General features: G+C 46.3%; 1 protein-coding gene across 1 annotated transcript in view; it reads left to right on the forward strand.

Annotated features, from left to right (window-relative positions):
• Positions 1 to 23,586, forward strand: part of LOC121276090 (disintegrin and metalloproteinase domain-containing protein 12-like) — a 215,287-nt gene that overhangs the window by 157,024 nt on the left and 34,677 nt on the right. Inside the window, exon 10 of the mRNA XM_041184030.1 lies at positions 6,874 to 7,006. Coding sequence (XP_041039964.1) covers positions 6,874 to 7,006 — 133 coding nt within the window. The remainder of the gene's footprint in view (positions 1 to 6,873; positions 7,007 to 23,586) is intronic.

Here is a 23,586-nt window from a genome sequence, read left to right on the forward strand (position 1 = left end):
TCCAGAAGGCATTTGATAAGGTGCCGCATCAAAGGTTATTGTGGAAAATAAAAGCACATGGTATAGGGGGTAACATATTGACATGGATAGAAGATTGGCTCGCTAACAGGATGCAGAGAGTTGACAAAAATGGGTCTTTTACTGGTTGGAAGGATGTGATGAGCGGTGTGCCACAGGGATCAGTGCTGGGGCCTCAGCTTTTTACAATTTATATCAATGACTTGGATGCAGAGACAGATGGTACGGTTGCTAAATAAGCTGGTGACAAAAAGATAGGTCAGAAAGTAAGTTGTGAAGAAGACGTAAGGGGCCCACAATGGGACATAGGCTAAGTGAGTGGGCAAAGATCTGGCAAATGGAGTATAATGTGTGCAAATGTGAAATTGTCCATTTTGGCAGGAAAAATAAAAGAGAGGCATATTATCTCAATGGTGGGAGATTGCAGAGCTCTGAGCTGCAGAGGGATCTGGGTGACTAGTGCATGAATCACAAAAGACTGGTATGAGCAAGTAATTAGGAAAGCTATTGTGTTGGGAATTGAACACAAAAGTAGTGCGGCTTTGCTTCGGTTATATAGATTATTGCTGAGATCACATCTGGAATACTGTGCACAGTAGTGGTCTCCTTATTTGAGGAAAGATGTAAACCTATTAGAAGCAGTTCAGAGAAGGTTTACCAGACTAATACCTGGAATGGGTGGGTTGTCTTATGAGGAAAGATTGGACAGGTTAGGCTTGTATCCACTGGAGTTTGGAAGAGTAAGAGGCAACTTGATTGAAACTTAAGAGTCTTGACAGGGTGGATGTGGAGAGGATGTCTCCTCTTGTGGGAGAAACTGGAACTAGGGGGTCACTGTTTAAAAATAAGAGGTTGCTTATTTAAGACAGAGATGAGGAGAAATGTTTTCACTCAGACAGGCGTGAGTCTTTGGAACTCTCTTCCTCAAAAAGCAGTGGAAACAGAGTCTTTGAATATTTTTAAGGCAGAGCTAGATAGATTCTTAATTAACAAGGGGGTGAAAGGTTATCGGGGGTTGGCAGGAATGTGGGGTTGAGGTTACAATCAGATCAGCCATGATCTTATTGAATGGCAGAGCAGGCTCGAGGGCCCGAGTGGTCTATTCCTGCTCCTAGTTCATATGTTCGTATTCATTAATTATATTCAAAATCCACCAGCTGCTCTGATGGGATATGATTGCAGGTCCCTACAGCATTCACCTGGGCCTCTGGGTTACTAATCCACTGGCATTGCCACTCTACCACCATAGAAGCAGGAGTAGGCCACTCGGCCCTTCGGTCCTGCTGCACCATTCAATAAGATAATAGCTGATCTGGTTTGGTTTCAGCTGCACTTTCCAGTCTGCCACTCTATAAACCCTCACTACCTTGCCTAACAAAAATCTGTCTAACTCTGTCTTGAATAAACTTTAAGAGCCAGTCTCCATGACTTTCTGGGGAGAATTCCACACACCAACGTCCCTTTGGGAGAAACTGTAGTCATGTTCAGGGCTGGGAGATTATCACACTGCACAGAAGGTATTTTGGGATTCCTCCTGCAGACCAATTGATATGACGATAGCCTCCAACTATCTGAAGCAAGTTGTTTGGATGGTCTGACCAAAGCAGATATTAACTTGCAGTTTGGTTGGTTGGCTAAGATCACATGGAGCATCTCATCAATCACCACATGACCTCCTTCACAGAGTCTCTTCCTGAAGGCACTTTCAGCTTTGATGTTCATTACTTCAATGTTAATATTTTTGCACAAGTTTCTGAGCTCGTCATTGGCAAATTCCTCCCCATTGTCAGTCAGTAATTTAACTGGTAATCCCAGTCTGGTCTCGATCAGTTTTTCCATTATTTTAGCAACAATCTCATTTTTATCTTTACCATATATTATTGTAGAAAGACTGAATCCTGTTGCCTTATCTATAAAATGCAAGATGAAAATGCTTCGGACCTTGTCGCACACCTACCTTTAATAAATTAATAGCAATGGATTTAAAGTCTCATGCTAATGGGACACTTATAACAGACCGGTGTCCCCTGATTTCAGTGCCCTCCCTTATTTTTGCACACATTACATTTTTCACTTATCTCTTTAGTAAGCTGTGTCCTCATCCTCAACTACCCCTGCATCCTTTGGAAGGATTTTTAATGTGTGAAAAGTGGGATGATCACATTGACAATGTAACTTTAAGGCAATTTACTTCTCAAATTCATACCAACTATTACAAGATAGACCATTGCCCATCCCCAATTGCCTTTGAAAAAGTGGTGCTCGGCTGCCTTCTTGAACCGCTGCAGTCCATGTGGTGTAGGTACACCCACAGTGCTGTTAGGGAGGGAGTTCCAGGATTTTGACCCAGTGACAGTGAAGGAATGATGATATATTTCCAAGTCAGGATGGTGAGTGACTTGGAGGGGAACTTCCAGGTGGTGGTGTTCCCATCTATCTGCTGCCCTTGTCCTTCTAGATGGTAATGGTCATGGGTTTGGAAGGTGCTGTCGAAGGAGCCTTGGTGAATTCCTGCAGTGCATTTGTAGATGGTACACACTGCTGTTACTGTGCGTCGGTGGTGGAGGGAGTGAATGTTTGTGGATAGTGTGTCAATCAAGCGGCTGCTTTGTCCTGGATAGTGTCAAGCTTCTTGAGTGTTGTGGGAGCTGCACTCATCCAGGCAAGTGGGGAGTATTCCATCACACTCTTGACTTGTGCCTTGTAGATGGCGGACAGGCTTTGGGGAGTCAGGAGGTGAGTTACTCACTGCAGGATTCCTAGCCTCTGACCTGCTCTTGTAGCCACAGTATTTATATGGTTAGTCCAGTTCAGTTTCTGGTCAATGGTAACCCCCAGGATGTTGATAGTAGTATATTCAGTAATAGTAATGTCATTGAATGTCAAGGGGCGATGATTAGATTTTCTCTTGTTGGAGATGATCATTGCCTGGCACTTGTGTGGCCGAATGTTACTTGCCACTTGTCTGCCCAAGCCTGGATATTGTCCAGGTTTTGCTGCATTTGGACATGGACTGCTTCAGTATTTGAGGAGTCGCGAATGGTGCTGAACATTGTGCAATCATCAGTGAACAATACAATCCCCACTTCTGACTTTATGATGGAAGGAGGGTCATTGATGAAGCAGCTGAAGATGGTTGGGCCGAGGACACTACCTTGAGGAACTCCTGTAGTGATGTCCTGGAGCTGAGATGACTGACCTCCAACAACCACAACCATCTTCCTTTGTGGTGGGTATGACTCCAACCAGTGGAGAGTTTTCCCCTTGATTCCTGTTGACTCCAGTTTTGCTAGGTCTCCTTGATGCCACACTCAGTCAAATGCTGCCTTGATGTGAAGGGCAGTCACTCTCACCTCACCTCAGGAGTTCAGCTCTTTTGTCCATGTTTGAACCAAGGCTGTAATGAGGTCAGGAGCTGAGTGACCCTGGCGGAACCCAAACTGGGCATCAGTGAGAAGGTTATTGCTAAGCAAGTGCCTCTTGATAGCACTGTTGATGACCCCTTCCATTACTTTACTGATGATGGAGAGTAGACTGATGAGGCGGTAATTGGCCAGGTTGAATTTCCCCTGCCTGTACAGGACATAACTGGGCAATTTTCCACATAGCCAGGTAGATGCCAGTATTGTAACTGTACTGGGACAGCTTGGCTAGCGGCACAGAGAGTTCTGGAGCACAAGTCACAGAAACACAGAATCACACAGTGCAGAAGAGGTCCTTCGGACATGTGCAGTCTTCAGTACTATTGCCGGAATATTGCCAGTATCCAGTACCTTCTTGATATCACATGGAGTGAATCGAATTGGCTGATCACTGGCATCTGTGATGATGGGGACGTTCGGAGGAGGCCGAGATGGATCATCCACTCAGCACTTCTGGCTGAAAGTTCTTGCAGATGTTTCAGCCTTATCTCTTTGCCTAATGCCGTTAACATTTCTTTAACGTTCTGATTCAAGATGTGATGCTTCGTTAAAAGGATGAAATTATGTACTGATTTGGGTAAATTGCAAATCCACTGACTTTAAAAAGGCAATTGTTGTATCATGCTCCATGTCCAATTTTATTTGTGCTCATTTCATGGATGGCTTGTCCAGCAGCAAGTGTACCTCATTAGGTACCAATCTGTATGAATAATGTGGTTCAGCCCCGCTATTCTACGGTAGTACCACTCATTTCAGTGACCTCAATGTGTTGTCATTCCAGAACTTGAAGCAAGTAGAACTTACATATTGCCTGGCCTTATTTCTTTCCTTACTGTGAAGTAAATCCATATAATATTTCAAGCAATTCATTTCTCATATTGTTGATGTGCAACTGCTGTCCAATACATCGCAATTAAAAGAATCCACAATTAGTACACTCATTATTGGACTGAAGCTTCTCATGACCACGATAATTCCCTCAGACTGATCAATATGATCATCTTCCACTTCAGAACTTTCTGTGTCGTGTGTTGTTTGGAAAACCCTGTTGTTCTGCTTTGGACATTTTACTGCAGAATGATACTTCAAATCACACCTGAAACACCCTTTAACAGTTCTTGGGGTCCAGTTGTTGATTATTCTTACTCCAATCCTATTGTCTGCCAGATATGCTAAAGATCTGTCAAAGTCCTGGAACTCCCTCCCTAACAGCACTGTGGGTGTACCAACACCACATGGACGGCAGCGGTTCAAGAAGGCAGCTCACCACCACCTTCTCAAGGGCAACTAGGGATGGGCAATACATGCTGGCCCAGCCAGGGAAGCCCATATCACAGAATCACATAATCACTCAGTGCAGAAGAGGCCCTTCTGTCCATCAGTCTGCACTGACACGTCAGAAACACCTGACCTACCTACCTAATCCCATTTACCAGCACTTGGCCTTGAATGTTATGACGTGCCAAGTGCTCATCCAGGTACTTTTTAAAGGATGTGAGACAACCCGCCTCCACCACCCTCCCAGGCAGCGCATTCCAGACCATCACCACCCTCTGGGTAAAAACATTTTTCCTCACATCCCCCCTAAACCTCCTGCCCCTCACCTTGAACTTATGTCCCCTTGTGACTGACCCTTCAACTAAGGGGAACAGCTGCTCCCTATCCACCCTGTCCATGCCCCTCATAATCTTGTACACCTCGATCAGGTCGCCTCTCAGACTTCTCTGCTCCAACAAAAACAACCCAAGTCTATCCAACCTCTCTTCATAACTTAAATGTTTCATCCCAGGCAACATCCTGGTGAATCTCCTCTGCACCCCCTCCAGTGCAATCACGTCCTTCCTATAATGTGGCGACCAGAACTGCACACAGTACTCCAGCTGTGGCCTCACCAAGATTCTATACAACTCCAACATGACCTCCCTACTTTTGTAATCTATGCCTCGATCGATAAAGGCAAGTGTCCCATATGCCTTTTTCACCACCCCACTAACATGCCCCTCTGCCTTCAGAGATCTATGGACACACACGCCAAGGTCCCTTTGTTCCTCAGAACTTCCTAGTGTCATGCCATTCATTGAATACTTCCTGTGAAAGGATAAAAAAAGTGCCTCGTTGTATCCAGCCTTAGTCCACTGATCCCTGTGACAGTAAGAGATTCCAATGTCACACAAAGGTGTCCTGGGACATCAATGCCGGTTAAACCTGGCAGTATTTAACAGTTGAACTCAGATTATCCTGGTCCAGAACTTTTTAAATATATTTTATCTTTCACTAAACTCTTGTTGCACATACTATGTACTAGATATTGGTGCATAAAATAGTGTTTTTTTGTGCCGTGACATTGCTGCTGCTGCAGGCGTTCATCACTAAACCTCCAGGCTCCAGGTGGAAGACTTTCCAGGAACAACCATTTGCAATTTGGGAGTGGATCTGATGCCAATCCCAGAAGAGCCAGAAATGCCAGTGTCAGAGGACTGTACCCATGGCATTCAGAGCTCCTGCCCTCACCCCAGCTTCACAGTCTCCAAATAGTGTCCCAAGAAAACTCCTCCTGGATTCAGCATGTCAGAGGGATATGTTTTCAGCAGGAGAGTGAGACAAGGTTATGTCCAGCTTGGTTTAAGACACTTGTTGTGCCCGATAACATGCGTGCACTAAGACACTGCACGTGTTCAATGAAATGAAATGCAAATTAGAAGAAAGTTCAAGTGGCCAGAATCTTCAGCCCTTTGGAAAATATCAGGCGTCAGTCGTCACCAGTAATCGTCCCTATCCTGCATGGATGGGAGGTGTGTTGACAGTTGGATCCTTCAGGGAGGTGGCCAATGAAGAGGCCAACTCTGTGTTGCCCACCTAATGAAGGATGGTGGAGCGTTTCTGAAGTGGGAGGTTCATTACTGAAGGAGCGGCAGCCCTGCCATGAGAGCCGGTTGCTGCACAGGCAGGTAAAGCTGCAGCCTTTCCATCCCAGGACCTCAATGATAGGGGATTGAGAGGAGATGCCAATGGCCTACTGCCTGACCCTGCTAGGCTGCATCCAGGTAGTTGTCAGCTTCCAGGCTCAGCAGACCACCAGCCTGACTTCAGCAAGAGGCCAGCGGGTTCCTGAAATGGCACCAACGTGGGGGCCTTAATGCCCCAAAATAGCTGCCACCTCAGTTCCCATGGCAACTGGGATCCAGTAAGATCAAACACACACAAAAACATGTTGAGCAGCTGACTCAATGCACAACTTTCAAAAATTCCCACCCTCTCACTTCTAAAACCACCTTGCTTGAGCTTTAGGTGTATACGACACTGGTCAGAGCCTATCGTAAGCTGTGTGTGCCATCTCTTATTGAATTTCAATCAGGATATTAGTACCAAAGCTGGTGTTTGGGCAGTATTGGGTGTTCTGTAGCCTAACTTACTCTATCTCCTTTTTCCCCAGATACAACTACAATGGCCGTTGCAATTGCGGTGCCAGCTTTGACACTGTTGAATGTGGCTGGCTTCCTCACATGGTACAAAATGAAAAAAACGGGTGAAAGAAGTGCTGCCAATGAGACAGATGCCAGTGAAAGGTAAGCATCAGTGGGATTAGCGATGTCACTGGAAGAAGGCCAGAAGTGTGAGGGGCCCCAGGTCCAAGAGTGTGAATCAGGCACGTATATGACTGTGACTCATACAGGGTAAAGAGTGTGAGTGTTGGAGGGTAGGGAATGTGAGAGTTGGGGGCTTAGGAAGTGAGTGTTGCTGGGCTATGAGGTGTCAATCTGGTGAAGCTATAACACAGGACTACTTGTGTGCTAAACAGCATAAGCTGTGATAGACAGAGCTAAGCGATCCTACAACCAACAGATCAGATCTAAGCTCTGCAGTCCTGCCACCTCCAGTCATGAATGGTGGTGGACAATTAAACAATGCACTGGAGGAGGAGGCTCCACAAATATCCCCATCCTCAATGATGGAGGTCCCCAGCATCACAGATGCTAGTCTTCAGCCAATTCAAAACACTCCAAGTGATATAGAGAAACACTTGAAGGCACTGGATATTGCAAAGTCTATGGGCCCTGACAACATTCCGGCAACAGTACTGTGGGCATGTGCTCCAAACCTTGACAATCCTCTAGCCAAGCTGTTCCAGTGCAGCTACAACACTGGCATCTACCCGGCTATGTGGAAAATTGCCCAGGTATGTCCTGTACACAAAAAGCAGGACAAATCCATCCCGGCCAATTACCATCCCATCAGTCTACTCTCGATCATCAGTAAAGTGATGGAAGTGGTCATCAACAGTGCTATCAGCGGCACTTGCTTAGCACTAACCTGCTCACTGACGCCTAGTTTGGGTTCTGCCAGGGCCACTCAGCTCCTGACCTCATTACAGCCTTGGTTCAAATGTGGACAAAAGAACTGAACTCCCGAGGTGAGGTGAGGGTGACTGCCCTTCACATCAAAGCAGCATTTAACCGAGTGTGGCATCAAGGAGCACTAGCAAAACTGGAGTCAATGTGAATCAGGGGGCAAACTCTCTGCTGGTTGGAATCATACCTAGCACAAAGGAAGATGGGTGTAGTTGTTGGAGGTCAGTCATCTCAGCTCCAGGACTCCAGGTGATGCACTTGGACAGGACAAACAAGGCACGGGAATACCTGATGAATGGTAGGACCCTGGGAAGTACCGAGAATCAGAGGGACCTTTAGACAGCAGGACAGGTAGATAAGGTGGTTAAGAAGGCATATGGAAACCTGCCTTTATCAGCTGAGGCTTAGAATATAAGAGCAAGGAGGTTATGCTGGAACTGTATAAAACGCTGGTTAGGCCACAGCTAGAGCATTGCGTGCAGTTCTGGAGTCCACATTATAGGAAGGATGTGATTGCACTAGAGAGAGTGCAGAGGAGATTTACCAGGATGTTGCCTGGGCTGGAGAGTTTTCGCTATGAGGAAAGATTGGATAGACTGGGGTTATTTTCCCTGGAGCAGAAGCGATTGATGGGGGATATGATTGAGGTGTATAAAATTATGAGGGGCATTGATAGGGTAGACAGGAAGGAACTTTTCCCCTTGGTGGGGGGATCAATAATCAGGGGGCATAGATTTAAGGTAAGGGGCAGGAGGTTTAGTGGGGATGTGAGGAAGAATTTTTTCACCCAGAGGGTGGTGGGAATCTGGAACTCACTGCCTGAAAAGGCGGTAGAGGCAGAAACCCTCATAACGTTTTAGAAGTATTTGGATGTGCACTTGCGATGCCATGGCAGACAAGGCTATGGGCCTAGTGCTGGAAAGTGGGATTAGAATAGTTAGGTACTTGTTTTACCAGTGCAGACTCGATGGGCTGAAGGGCCTTTTTCTGTGCTGTAGACCTCTATGACTCTATGACATCACCACAGGAGCTCCTCAGGGTAGTGTCCTCGGCCCAACCATCTTCAGCTGCTTCATCAATGACCTTCCTTCTATCATAAGGTCAGAAGTGGGGATGTTCGCTGATGATTGCACAATGTTCAGCAGCATTCACAACTCCTCAGATACTGAAGCAGTCCATGTCCAAATGCAGCAAGACCTGGACAATATTCAGGCTTGGGCTGACAAGTGGCCAGTAATATTGGCGCCACACAAGTGTCAGGCAATGATCATCTCCAACAAGAGAGAATCCAACCATCGTCCCTTGATGTTCAATGGCATTACCATCACCGAATCCCCCACTATCAACATCCTGGGGGTTACCATTGACCAGAAACCGAACTGGACTAGCTATGTAAATACTGTGGCTACAAGAGCAGGTCAGAGGCTAGGAATCCTGTGACATGTAACTCATCTTCTGACTCCCCAAAGCCTGTCCACCATCTGCAAGACACAAGTCAGGAGTGTGATGGACTACTCCCCACTTGCCTGGATGAGTGCAGCTCCCACAACAGCCAGGAAGCTTGACACTATCTAGGACAAAGCTGCCCACTTGATTGGCACCACAACCACATCACTCCATCCATCACTGATGCATAGTAACAGCAGTGTGTGTACCATCTACAAGATGGAATTCAGCAAGGCTCCTTAGACAGCACCTTCCAAACCTACAATCACTACCATCTAGAAGGACAAGGGCAGCAGATAGGTGGGAACACCACCACCTGGAAGTTCCCCTCCAAGTCACTCACCATCCTGACTTGGAAATATATCATCGTTCCTTCACTGTCACTGGGTCAAAATCCTGGAACTCCCTCCCTAACAGCACTGTGGGTGTACCTACACCACATGGACTGCAGCGGCTCAAGAAGGCAGCTCACCACCACCTTCTCAAGGGCAACAAGGAGTGGGCGATAAACGCTGGTCCAGCCAGCAAAGCACACATCCCATGAATGAATTTTTAAAAATGTTGGAAGTATCAGAGTGTGAGTTTTGGAGGTTTGGAGTGTTAGTGTTGGAGGGTTAGGACTGAGTGTTGGAGGATTAGGATTGTGAATGTTATTGGGATAGAAGTGTTGGAAGTCTAGGAGTGTGAGACCTGGAGGGTTAGGAGTGTGCATGCTAGTGGTTCCGGAGGGTGAGTTTTTGGTGGTTAGGAATGTGAGTGTTGGAGGGTAAGGTGTGTGGGTGTTGGAGGGTAAGGTGTGTGGGTGTTGGAGGGTAAGGTGTGTGGGTGTTGGAGGGTAAGGTGTGTGGGTGTTGGAGGGTAAGGTGTGTGGGTGTTGGAGGGTAAGGTGTGTGGGTGTTGGAGGGTAAGGTGTGTGGGTGTTGGAGGGTAAGGTGTGTGGGTGTTGGAGGGTAAGGTGTGTGGGTGTTGGAGGGTAAGGTGTGTGGGTGTTGGAGGGTAAGGTGTGTGGGTGTTGGAGGGTAAGGTGTGTGGGTGTTGGAGGGTAAGGTGTGTGGGTGTTGGAGGGTAAGGTGTGTGGGTGTTGGAGGGTAAGGTGTGTGGGTGTTGGAGGGTAAGGTGTGTGGGTGTTGGAGGGTAAGGTGTGTGGGTGTTGGAGGGTAAGGTGTGTGGGTGTTGGAGGGTAAGGTGTGTGGGTGTTGGAGGGTAAGGTGTGTGGGTGTTGGAGGGTAAGGTGTGTGGGTGTTGGAGGGTAAGGTGTGTGGGTGTTGGAGGGTAAGGTGTGTGGGTGTTGGAGGGTAAGGTGTGTGGGTGTTGGAGGGTAAGGTGTGTGGGTGTTGGAGGGTAAGGTGAGTGGGTGTTGGAGGGTAAGGTGTGTGGGTGTTGGAGGGTAAGGTGAGTGAGTGTTGGAGGGTAAGGTGTGTGGGTGTTGGAGGGTAAGGTGAGTGGGTGTTGGAGGGTAAGGTGAGTGGGTGTTGGAGGGTAAGGTGTGTGGGTGTTGGAGGGTAAGGTGTGTGGGTGTTGGAGGGTAAGGTGTGTGGGTGTTGGAGGGTAAGGTGTGTGGGTGTTGGAGGGTAAGGTGTGTGGGTGTTGGAGGGTAAGGTGAGTGGGTGTTGGAGGGTAAGGTGTGTGGGTGTTGGAGGGTAAGGTGTGTGGGTGTTGGAGGGTAAGGTGTGTGGGTGTTGGAGGGTAAGGTGTGTGGGTGTTGGAGGGTAAGGTGTGTGGGTGTTGGAGGGTAAGGTGTGTGGGTGTTGGAGGGTAAGGTGTGTGGGTGTTGGAGGGTAAGGTGTGTGGGTGTTGGAGGGTAAGGTGTGTGGGTGTTGGAGGGTAAGGTGTGTGGGTGTTGGAGGGTAAGGTGTGTGGGTGTTGGAGGGTAAGGTGTGTGGGTGTTGGAGGGTAAGGTGTGTGGGTGTTGGAGGGTAAGGTGTGTGGGTGTTGGAGGGTAAGGTGTGTGGGTGTTGGAGGGTAAGGTGTGTGGGTGTTGGAGGGTAAGGTGTGTGGGTGTTGGAGGGTAAGGTGTGTGGGTGTTGGAGGGTAAGGTGTGTGGGTGTTGGAGGGTAAGGTGTGTGGGTGTTGGAGGGTAAGGTGTGTGGGTGTTGGAGGGTAAGGTGTGTGGGTGTTGGAGGGTAAGGTGAGTGGGTGTTGGAGGGTAAGGTGTGTGGGTGTTGGAGGGTAAGGTGTGTGGGTGTTGGAGGGTAAGGTGTGTGGGTGTTGGAGGGTAAGGTGTGTGGGTGTTGGAGGGTAAGGTGTGTGGGTGTTGGAGGGTAAGGTGTGTGGGTGTTGGAGGGTAAGGTGTGTGGGTGTTGGAGGGTAAGGTGTGTGGGTGTTGGAGGGTAAGGTGTGTGGGTGTTGGAGGGTAAGGTGTGTGGGTGTTGGAGGGTAAGGTGTGTGGGTGTTGGAGGGTAAGGTGTGTGGGTGTTGGAGGGTAAGGTGTGTGGGTGTTGGAGGGTAAGGTGTGTGGGTGTTGGAGGGTAAGGTGTGTGGGTGTTGGAGGGTAAGTTGAGTGGGTGTTGGAGGGTAAGGTGAGTGGGTGTTGGAGGGTAAGGTGAGTGGGTGTTGGAGGGTAAGGTGTGTGGGTGTTGGAGGGTAAGGTGTGTGGGTGTTGGAGGGTAAGGTGTGTGGGTGTTGGAGGGTAAGGTGTGTGGGTGTTGGAGGGTAAGGTGTGTGGGTGTTGGAGGGTAAGGTGTGTGGGTGTTGGAGGATAAGGTGAGTGAGTGTTGGAGGGTAAGGTGTGTGGGTGTTGAAGGGTTCTGAATGTGAATATTGGAGGGTTATGAGTATGAGTGTTGGCGAATTATGGGGGTGAGTGTTGGAGGTTTAGGAGTGTAAGGGTTGGAGAGTTAGGACTGTGATTGTTAATGGGATAGGAGTGTGAGTGTTGGAGGTTTGGGAGCGTGAGTGTTGGAGGGTTAGGACTGTGATTGTTAAAGGGATAGGAGTGCGAGTGTTGGAGGTTTAGGAGTGTGAGTGTTGGAGGTTTAGGAGTGTGAGTGTTGGAGGTTTAGGAGTGTGAGTTTTGGAGGTTTAGGAGTGTGAGTGTTGGAGGTTTAGGAGTGTGAGTGTTGGAGGTTTAGGAGTGTGCGTGTTGGAGGTTTAGGAGTGTGAGTGTTGGAGGTTTAGGAGTGTGAGTGTTGGAGGTTTAGGAGTGTGAGTGTTGGAGGTTTAGGAGTGTGAGTGTTGGAGGTTTAGGAGTGTGAGTTTTGGAGGTTTAGGAGTGTGAGTGTTGGAGGTTTAGGAGTGTGAGTGTTGGAGGTTTAGGAGTGTGCGTGTTGGAGGTTTAGGAGTGTGAGTGTTGGAGGTTTAGGAGTGTGAGTGTTGGAGGTTTAGGAGTGTGAGTGTTGGAGGTTTAGGAGTGTGAGTGTTGGAGGTTTAGGAGTGTGAGTGTTGGAGGGTTAGTAGTGTGAGTGTTGGAGGTTTAGGAGTGTGAGTGTTGGAGCTTTAGGAGTGTGAGTGTTGGAGGTTTAGGAGTGTGAGTGTTGGAGGTTTAGGAGTGTGATTGTTGGAGGTTTAGGAGTGTGAGTGTTGGAGCTTTAGGAGTGTGAGTGTTGGAGGTTTAGGAGTGTGAGTGTTGGAGGTTTAGGAGTGTGAATGTTGGAGGTTTAGGAGTGTGAGTGTTGGAGGTTTAGGAGTGTGAGTGTTGGAGGGTTAGGAGTGTGAGTGTTGGAGGGTTAGTAGTGTGAGTGTTGGAGGGTTAGTAGTGTGAGTGTTGGAGGTTTAGTAGTGTGAATGTTGGAGGTTTAGGAGTGTGAGTGTTGGAGGTTTAGGAGTGTGAGTGTTGGAGGTTTAGGAGTGTGAGTGTTGGAGGTTTAGGAGTGTGAGTGTTGGAGGTTTAGGAGTGTGAGTGTTGGAAGTTTAGGAGTGTGAGTGTTGGAAGTTTAGGAGTGTGAGTGTTGGAGTTTTAGGCGTATGAGTATTGGAGGGAGAGTTTTGGAGGTTTAAGAGTGAGAGTGTTGGTGAGATAACAATGTGAATGTTGGAGGTTTAGGAGTGTGAGCATTGGAATGTGAGGAGTGTGAGTGTTGGATATTTTGGAGTGTGGGTGTTGGAGTTTGGGAGTGTGACTGTTGGGGGGGATGGTTAGGAGTGTGAGTGTTGAAGTGTTAGGTGTGTGAATGACGGAGGGTTTGGAGTGAGAGTTTTGGAGGAATAGGCGTGTGAGTACTGGAGAGTTAGAAGTGTGAGTGTTGGAGGTATTGCTGTGTGAGTGTTGGAGGGATAGGAGTCTGAGTGTTGGAGGGTTTGATGTGTGAGTTTTGGAGGGTTAGGAGAGTGAGTGTTGAAAGGGTAGTACTGTGAATGTTGGAGGGTCATGTGTCTGAGTGTTGGAGGGATAGGAGACTGAGTGTTGGAGGGTCATTAGTGTGAGTGTTTTGAGATTTAGGAACATGAGAGTTGGAGGGCTAGAAGTGTTAGTGTTGGAGGATTCAGATTGCGAGTGTTGGAGCGATAAGTGCGTGAGTGTTGGAAGAATATGAGCCTAAGTGTTGGAGGGTTCGGAGTGTGAGTGTTGGAGGGATAGGATTTTGACTGATGGAGGGTTAGGACGGTGAGCATTGGACGGCTAGGAATAGGAGTGGTGGAGGGATATGAGTGTGAGTTTGGAACATTTGGAGCACAAGTGTTGGAGTAATAGAAGTGTCAGTGTTCGAGCATTCAGTGATTGTGTTGGAGGAATAGGACTGAGTGATTGGGGGTTCGGAGGGTGATAGTCGGAGGGGTAGGAGTGTGATTGTTAGAGGGATATGATGTGTGACTGTTGGAGGGATGGGATTAGGAGTGTGAATGCTGGAGTGTTAGGAGTATGGGTGTTGGAGGGTTAAGAGTGTGTGTCTTGGAGTATTATAAATGTGAGCGTTGGAGGATTATGAGTGTGAGTGTTGGAGGGTTAGGAGTGTGAGTGTTGGAGGGTTAGGAGTGTGAGTGTTGGAAGTTTAGGAGTGTGGGCATTAGACTGTTAAGAATGTGAGTGCTGGAGTGTTAGGTGTGTGAGTGTTGGAGGAATATGAGTGTGAGTGTTGGAAGGATATTACAGTGACTGTTGAAGGGCTAGGAGTGTAAGTGTTGGAGGGTTAGGACTGTGATTGTTAGAGGTAAAGGAGTGTGAGTGATATACAGTTAGGACTGAGAGTGTTAGAGGGATAGGACTGAGAGTGTTAGGGGATAGGACTGAGAGTGTTAGGGGATAGGACTGAGAGTGTTAGGGGATAGGACTGAGTGTATTAGATGGATAGGACTGAGAGTATTGGATAGTTAGGACCGAGAGTGTTAGAGCGATAGGACTGAGAGTGTTGGACAGTTAGGACTGAGAGTGTTAGAGGGATAGGACTGAGATTGTTGGACAGTTAGGACTGAGATTGTTAGATGGATAGGAGTGCGAGTATTGGAGTTTTCGGAGTGTGAGTGTTGGCGGTTTCAGAGTATGAGTTTTGGAGGGATAGGACTATGGGTGTTGGAGGGTTAAGTGTGAGTGCTGGAGGGATAGGAGCATGAGTGCTGGAGGGGTAGCAGCGTGAGTGCTGGAGGGATAGCCATATCAATGTTGGAGGGTAGGAGTGTGCGTTTTGGAGGGTTAGGTGGGTGAGAGTTGGAGGGATGGGATTGAGAGACGTCAAGGGTTAGGAGTGTGCGTGTTGGAGGTTTAGGAGTGTGCATGTTGGAGGTTTAGGAGTGTACCTGTAGGAGGTTTAGGAGTGAGCATGTTGGAGGTTTAGGAGTGTACCAGTTGGAGGTTTAGGAGTGTGCATGTTGGAGGTTTAGGAGTATAGCTGTAGGAAGTTTAGGAGTGTGAGTGTTGGAAGTTTAGGAGTGTGAGTTTTGGAGGTTTAGGAGTGTGAGTGTTGGAGGTTTAGTAGTGTGAGTGTTGGAGGTTTAGGAGTGTGAGTGTTGGAGGGTTAGTAGTGTGAGTGTTGGAGGGTTAGTAGTGTGAGTGTTGGAGGTTTAGTAGTGTGAATGTTGGAGGTTTAGGAGTGTGAGTGTTGGAGGTTTAGGAGTGTGAGTGTTGGAGGTTTAGGAGTGTGAGTGTTGGAGGTTTAGGAGTGTGAGTGTTGGAGGTTTAGGAGTGTGAGTGTTGGAGGTTTAGGAGTGTGAGTGTTGGAGGTTTAGGAGTGTGAGTGTTGGAAGTTTAGGAGTGTGAGTGTTGGAAGTTTAGGAGTGTGAGTGTTGGAGTTTTAGGCGTATGAGTATTGGAGGGAGAGTTTTGGAGGTTTAAGAGTGAGAGTGTTGGTGAGATAACATTGTGAATGTTGGAGGTTTAGGAGTGTGAGCATTGGAATGTGAGGAGTGTGAGTGTTGGATATTTTGGAGTGTGGGTGTTGGAGTTTGGGAGTGTGACTGTTGGGGGGGATGGTTAGGAGTGTGAGTGTTGAAGTGTTAGGTGTGTGAATGACGGAGGGTTTGGAGTGAGAGTTTTGGAGGAATAGGCGTGTGAGTACTGGAGAGTTAGAAGTGTGAGTGTTGGAGGTATTGCTGTGTGAGTGTTGGAGGGATAGGAGTCTGAGTGTTGGAGGGTTTGATGTGTGAGTTTTGGAGGGTTAGGAGAGTGAGTGTTGAAAGGGTAGTACTGTGAATGTTGGAGGGTCATGTGTCTGAGTGTTGGAGGGATAGGAGACTGAGTGTTGGAGGGATAGGAGTGTGAGTGTTGGAGGGATAGGAGTCTGAGTGCTGGAGGGTTTGATGTGCGGGTTTTGGAGGGTTAGGAGAGTGAGTGTTGAAAGGGTAGTACTGTGAATGTTGGAGGGTCATGTGTCTGAGTGTTGGAGGGATAGGAGACTGAGTGTTGGAGGGTCATTAGTGTGAGTGTTTTGAGATTTAGGAACATGAGAGTTGGAGGGCTAGAAGTGTTAGTGTTGGAGGATTCAGATTGCGAGTGTTGGAGCGATAAGTGCGTGAGTGTTGGAAGAATATGAGCCTAAGTGTTGGAGGGTTCGGAGTGTGAGTGTTGGAGGGATAGGATTTTGACTGATGGAGGGTTAGGACGGTGAGCATTGGACGGCTAGGAATAGGAGTGGTGGAGGGATATGAGTGTGAGTTTGGAACATTTGGAGCACAAGTGTTGGAGTAATAGAAGTGTCAGTGTTCGAGCATTCAGTGATTGTGTTGGAGGAATAGGACTGAGTGATTGGGGGTTCGGAGGGTGATAGTCGGAGGGGTAGGAGTGTGATTGTTAGAGGGATATGATGTGTGACTGTTGGAGGGATGGGATTAGGAGTGTGAATGCTGGAGTGTTAGGAGTATGGGTGTTGGAGGGTTAAGAGTGTGTGTCTTGGAGTATTATAAATGTGAGCGTTGGAGGATTATGAGTGTGAGTGTTGGAGGGTTAGGAGTGTGAGTGTTGGAGGGTTAGGAGTGTGAGTGTTGGAAGTTTAGGAGTGTGGGCATTAGACTGTTAAGAATGTGAGTGCTGGAGTGTTAGGTGTGTGAGTGTTGGAGGAATATGAGTGTGAGTGTTGGAAGGATATTACAGTGACTGTTGAAGGGCTAGGAGTGTAAGTGTTGGAGGGTTAGGACTGTGATTGTTAGAGGTAAAGGAGTGTGAGTGATATACAGTTAGGACTGAGAGTGTTAGAGGGATAGGACTGAGAGTGTTAGGGGATAGGACTGAGAGTGTTAGGGGATAGGACTGAGAGTGTTAGGGGATAGGACTGAGTGTATTAGATGGATAGGACTGAGAGTATTGGATAGTTAGGACCGAGAGTGTTAGAGCGATAGGACTGAGAGTGTTGGACAGTTAGGACTGAGAGTGTTAGAGGGATAGGACTGAGATTGTTGGACAGTTAGGACTGAGATTGTTAGATGGATAGGAGTGCGAGTATTGGAGTTTTCGGAGTGTGAGTGTTGGCGGTTTCAGAGTATGAGTTTTGGAGGGATAGGACTATGGGTGTTGGAGGGTTAAGTGTGAGTGCTGGAGGGATAGGAGCATGAGTGCTGGAGGGGTAGCAGCGTGAGTGCTGGAGGGATAGCCATATCAATGTTGGAGGGTAGGAGTGTGCGTTTTGGAGGGTTAGGTGGGTGAGAGTTGGAGGGATGGGATTGAGAGACGTCAAGGGTTAGGAGTGTGCGTGTTGGAGGTTTAGGAGTGTGCATGTTGGAGGTTTAGGAGTGTACCTGTAGGAGGTTTAGGAGTGAGCATGTTGGAGGTTTAGGAGTGTACCAGTTGGAGGTTTAGGAGTGTGCATGTTGGAGGTTTAGGAGTGTGCATGTTGGAGGTTTAGGAGTATAGCTGTAGGAAGTTTAGGAGTGTGAGTGTTGGAAGTTTAGGAGTGTGAGTTTTGGAGGTTTAGGAGTGTGAGTGTTGGAGGTTTAGTAGTGTGAGTGTTGGAGGTTTAGGAGTGTGAGTGTTGGAGGGTTAGTAGTGTGAGTGTTGGAGGGTTAGTAGTGTGAGTGTTGGAGGTTTAGTAGTGTGAATGTTGGAGGTTTAGGAGTGTGAGTGTTGGAGGTTTAGGAGTGTGAGTGTTGGAGGTTTAGGAGTGTGAGTGTTGGAGGTTTAGGAGTGTGAGTGTTGGAGGTTTAGGAGTGTGAGTGTTGGAGGTTTAGGAGTGTGAGTGTTGGAGGTTTAGGAGTGTGTGTGTTGGAGGTTTAGGAGTGTGAGTGTTGGAAGTTTAGGAGTGTGAGTGTTGGAAGTTTAGGAGTGTGAGTGTTGGAGTTTTAGGCGTATGAGTATTGGAGGGAGAGTTTTGGAGGTTTAAGAGTGAGAGTGTTGGTGAGATAACAATGTGAATGTTGGAGGTTTAGGAGTGTGAGCATTGGAATGTGAGGAGTGTGAGTGTTGGATATTTTGGAGTGTGGGTGTTGGAGTTTGGGAGTGTGACTGTTGGGGGGGATGGTTAGGAGTGTGAGTGTTGAAGTGTTAGGTGTGTGAATGACGGAGGGTTTGGAGTGAGAGTTTTGGAGGAATAGGCGTGTGAGTACTGGAGAGTTAGAAGTGTGAGTGTTGGAGGTATTGCTGTGTGAGTGTTGGAGGGATAGGAGTCTGAGTGTTGGAGGGTTTGATGTGTGAGTTTTGGAGGGTTAGGAGAGTGAGTGTTGAAAGGGTAGTACTGTGAATGTTGGAGGGTCATGTGTCTGAGTGTTGGAGGGATAGGAGACTGAGTGTTGGAGGGATAGGAGTGTGAGTGTTGGAGGGATAGGAGTCTGAGTGCTGGAGGGTTTGATGTGCGGGTTTTGGAGGGTTAGGAGAGTGAGTGTTGAAAGGGTAGTACTGTGAATGTTGGAGGGTCATGTGTCTGAGTGTTGGAGGGATAGGAGACTGAGTGTTGGAGGGTCATTAGTGTGAGTGTTTTGAGATTTAGGAACATGAGAGTTGGAGGGCTAGAAGTGTTAGTGTTGGAGGATTCAGATTGCGAGTGTTGGAGCGATAAGTGCGTGAGTGTTGGAAGAATATGAGCCTAAGTGTTGGAGGGTTCGGAGTGTGAGTGTTGGAGGGATAGGATTTTGACTGATGGAGGGTTAGGACGGTGAGCATTGGACGGCTAGGAATAGGAGTGGTGGAGGGATATGAGTGTGAGTTTGGAACATTTGGAGCACAAGTGTTGGAGTAATAGAAGTGTCAGTGTTCGAGCATTCAGTGATTGTGTTGGAGGAATAGGACTGAGTGATTGGGGGTTCGGAGGGTGATAGTCGGAGGGGTAGGAGTGTGATTGTTAGAGGGATATGATGTGTGACTGTTGGAGGGATGGGATTAGGAGTGTGAATGCTGGAGTGTTAGGAGTATGGGTGTTGGAGGGTTAAGAGTGTGTGTCTTGGAGTATTATAAATGTGAGCGTTGGAGGATTATGAGTGTGCATGTTGGAGGTTTAGGAGTATAGCTGTAGGAGGTTTAGGAGTGTGAGTGTTGGAAGTTTAGGAGTGTGAGTTTTGGAGGTTTAGGAGTGTGAGTGTTGGAGGTTTAGAAGTGTGAGTGTTGGAGGTTTAGAAGTGTGAGTGTTGGAGGTTTAGGAGTGTGAGTGTTGGAGGTTTAGGAGTGTGAGTGTTGGAGGTTTAGGAGTGTGAGTGTTGGAGGTTTAGGAGTGTGAGTGTTGGAGGTTTAGGAGTGTGAGTGTTGGAGGTTTAGGAGTGTGAGTGTTGGAGGTTTAGGAGTGTGAGTGTTGGAGGTTTAGGAGTGTGATTGTTGGAGGTTTAGGAGTGTGAGTGTTGGAGGTTTAGGAGTGTGAGTGTTGGAGGTTTAGGAGTGTGAGTGTTGGAGGTTTAGGAGTGTGAGTGTTGGAGGGTTAGGAGTGTGACTGTTGGAGGGTTAGGAGCGTGAGTGTTGGAGGGTTAGGAGTGTGAGTGTTGGAGGTTTAGGAGTGTGAGTGTTGGAAGTTTAGGAGTGTGAGTGTTGGAGGATTAGTAGTGTGAGTGTTGGAGGTTTAGAAGTGTGAGTGTTGGAGGTTTAGGAGTGTGATTGTTGGAGGTTTAGGAGTGTGAGTGTTGGAGGTTTAGGAGTGTGAGTGTTGGAGGTTTAGAAGTGTGATGGTTGGAGGTTTAGGAGTGTGAGTGTTGGAGGTTTAGAAGTGTGAGTGTTGGAGGTTTAGGAGTGTGAGTGTTGGAGGTTTAGGAGTGTGAGTGTTGGAGGTTTAGAAGTGTGACTGTTGGAGGTTTAGGAGTGTGAGTGTTGGAGGTTTAGGAGTGTGAGTGTTGGAGGTTTAGGAGTGTGAGTGTTGGAGGTTTAGGAGTGTGAGTGTTGGAGGTTTAGAAGTGTGAGTGTTGGAGGTTTAGGAGTGTGAGTGTTGGAGGTTTAGGAGTGTGAGTGTTGGAGGTTTAGGAGTGTGAGTGTTGGAGGTTTAGGAGTGTAAGTGTTGGAAGTTTAGGAGTGTGAGTGTTGGAGGGTTAGGAGTGTGACTGTTGGAGGGTTAGGAGCGTGAGTGTTGGAGGGTTAGGAGTGTGAGTGTTGGAGGTTTAGGAGTGTGAGTGTTGGAAGTTTAGGAGTGTGAGTGTTGGAGGATTAGTAGTGTGAGTGTTGGAGGTTTAGAAGTGTGAGTGTTGGAGGTTTAGGAGTGTGATTGTTGGAGGTTTAGGAGTGTGAGTGTTGGAGGTTTAGGAGTGTGAGTGTTGGAGGTTTAGAAGTGTGATGGTTGGAGGTTTAGGAGTGTGAGTGTTGGAGGTTTAGAAGTGTGAGTGTTGGAGGTTTAGGAGTGTGAGTGTTGGAGGTTTAGGAGTGTGAGTGTTGGAGGTTTAGAAGTGTGACTGTTGGAGGTTTAGGAGTGTGAGTGTTGGAGGTTTAGGAGTGTGAGTGTTGGAGGTTTAGGAGTGTGAGTGTTGGAGGTTTAGGAGTGTGAGTGTTGGAGGTTTAGAAGTGTGAGTGTTGGAGGTTTAGGAGTGTGAGTGTTGGAGGTTTAGGAGTGTGAGTGTTGGAGGTTTAGGAGTGTAAGTGTTGGAAGTTTAGGAGTGTGAGTGTTGGAGGGTTAGGATTGAGTGTTGCAGATTTCAGTGTTGGAGGTTTGGGAGTGTAATGACTGATGCAGTTGGTAAAGCGGAATTATTTTAAAATCCCAGAGGGAAACCTTAAACAACTGTCATAACCTATAAGTTTAAGTGTTATGTTTGAGATGCGACTCTAAATTCAGGAATCAGACCATCAGTTCTTGAGATTTTGCATTAAGCTTATTAAAATATCTTATTAATTTACACAGGTGAAAATATATACACACGGCCACAAATTACTATGATCATTGCTTTTAACAAACTCCCAAACTAATCTCCATTGAGGCAACAGCAACCCATAAACTTAAGCAAACACCAGGCAAAGCATTTTCACCTTACGAATTCAAAATGAGGTCCTTTCCACTGTGGAGCCAGTTGGGCCAGTTGCAGGCTTACATCTGCCTTTTGATCTTACATTGTCTCAGCTCTGCACACCCGAAAACTACTGACTTTATACCTACCACCACTGATTGAGTTCAAATCCTCATTGTCTCACCAGTCTCTTTGAACTTTACCTTTTACAATGAAACCCCTTTCCTTGTACCAATTCTATAAAAATATGACTTGGCAGCTGTTAGAAAGGTGTCAGGTTTTCACTCCACTTCTTAAATGCTCTATTCAGAAAATGTAAATGCAGTCTACCTCTGTTTACATCTCAAACTAGCACATATCAAAGTACCCAGACTAGCTGGCTTTAATCCAAGTAAGACATACCTGCAGACCAAACCTCTATTTTAAAAGAAAAATATTTTCCAAAATATTATATACATTAATAGCTTCATGACATCCCCCTCCTTATCAGAAAATGAACTGTCAAAATTCTAAAAGACGGCTTCATTTTAATAACCCATCCCATACTATCTGTCCCAACTTCCTTTAAGCTTCAAACTCTCGATGACACATCTGCGAACAGATTTTCTCTTCTAGCAATATGTATAATATGTAGATTAAATGGATATAATAATAGACTCCACCTGAAAAGCCTCGCACTTTTGTCTCAAAATTTGTCCAAAAACTTCAAAGGATTACTGTCTGTGTAAACAATTATTTCTGATGAATTATTTGCAACATAAATTTCAAAATGCTGCAATGCTAACACCAAACTCAAAGTCTCTTTTTCGATCGTTGAATATCTTCTCTGTTGTACACTCGACTTCTGTGAAAAATGCCCTATTGGTTTTATCAATTCCAGTGTCATCTTGTTACAGTACAGCCCCAATGCCTATAATACTTGCATCAATGGCCAACTTGAATTGCTTGGCATAATTGGGCACTGCCAACACTGGTTTCATAGTTAATACAGTTTTCAAACTATTGAATGACTTCTGATACTCCAGTGTCCATTGAAACTCCTTGTTCTTTTTTAATAGTTCAGTCCACTGAGCAACCACTTGGCTAAAATTTGGTACAAATTTCCGGTAAAACCCACTCATGTCCAGGAATCTCAAAACTTCTCATTTTGCTGTAGACAGTGGGAAATCCACAATAGCCTTGACTTTCACATCTCTCGGAGCCAGCTTACCATGTCCAATGTATGGCCTAGATTCGTAACTTGCTGTTTTGCAAACTCACTTTTAGCCAAGTTCATCACCAAATTAGCTTCTAGTAATCGAGTAAATAATTCTTCCAGATGCTGTAAATGCTCCTCCCACGTCTGATTGAAAACAATTAGATCATCAATAAACACCGCACAATTGCTTAGACCCATAATTACTTTGTCAGTCTTTGAAATGTCGCAGGTGCATTCTTCACACCAAATGGCATCACTTTAAACTGAGAGAGACCACTTGGCTTTACAAAAGCTGATATCTCCTTTCTCTCTCCGACAATGGTACCTTCCAATACCCTTTTAGCAAGTCAATCTTTGTGATAAATTTTAATTGTCCCACTTTCTCAATGCAACCCTCCAACCGTGGTATGGGATATGAATCTGCTTTTGTCACCAGTTTCACCTTTTGATAGTCCACACACAGTCTTTGTGTTCCATCTAGTTTCGGTACCAGTACAACAAGCGACCTCCAGTTACTGCAACTAGACTCAGTGATATCATATTGAAGCATGAAATCACTTTCTTTTTGTACTTGTGATAACTTTGCTGGATTTAATCTATAGGTTGTTGCCTTATTGAAGATGATATTTCTATACATACAACATGTAAAACTAAATGTATCTTTCCCAATTTATTTTCACAAATAGGTTTGTGTGACTGCAATAGCTTTTCCAAATCACTTTGACACTTGCTTGGAAAGTAACTCAATATTTCATTTAAATTTTCAAGCACCCCCTCATCCAATTTGATTAGAGGAAAATCAATTTCAGAGTCCTGCACTTCTACCCTTTTGTCATCATCCACCATCATTAACATCTCTTTTTGTTCCTCTTCCCTGTCAAAGTACTTTTTAAGCATATTTATATGTCACACCCTCTGCTTCTTTCTTCTATCTGGAGTATTTATTAAATAATTTACTTCACTTATTTTCCTTTCAATCTTGTAAGGCCCACTAAATCTTGCATTTATAAATCCCCTAATACTGGTAACAAAACTAATAAATTATCTCCAGAAATAAAACTGTGAACTTTAGCATTCTTATCTGCTTTCACTTTCATCACTTGCTGTGAGATCTTTAAATATTCCCTAGCAAACTCACATGCTCTGTTCAATCTTTCCCTGAAACTTGATACATAACCCAGGAAAATAGTTTCTGAATTTTGACCCACCAATTTCTCATAAATCAATTTCAGTGGTCCCCTTACCTTGTTACCATAAACTAGTTCAAAAGGGCTAAAACCTGTCAATACGTTTGGAGCATCTCTAATAGCAAATAACAAAAATGGAATTTCTGTATCCCAACCCTGTGTATAATCATGAGAGTGCGCTCTTATCATAGTTTTTAAAGTTTGATGCCACCTTTCTAAAGCTCCTTGTGACTCCGGATGATAAGCTGTTGACTTAAACT

Source organism: Carcharodon carcharias, chromosome 1, assembly GCF_017639515.1.
Source record: "Carcharodon carcharias isolate sCarCar2 chromosome 1, sCarCar2.pri, whole genome shotgun sequence".
In the NCBI taxonomy this organism is placed as follows: domain Eukaryota; kingdom Metazoa; phylum Chordata; class Chondrichthyes; order Lamniformes; family Lamnidae; genus Carcharodon; species Carcharodon carcharias.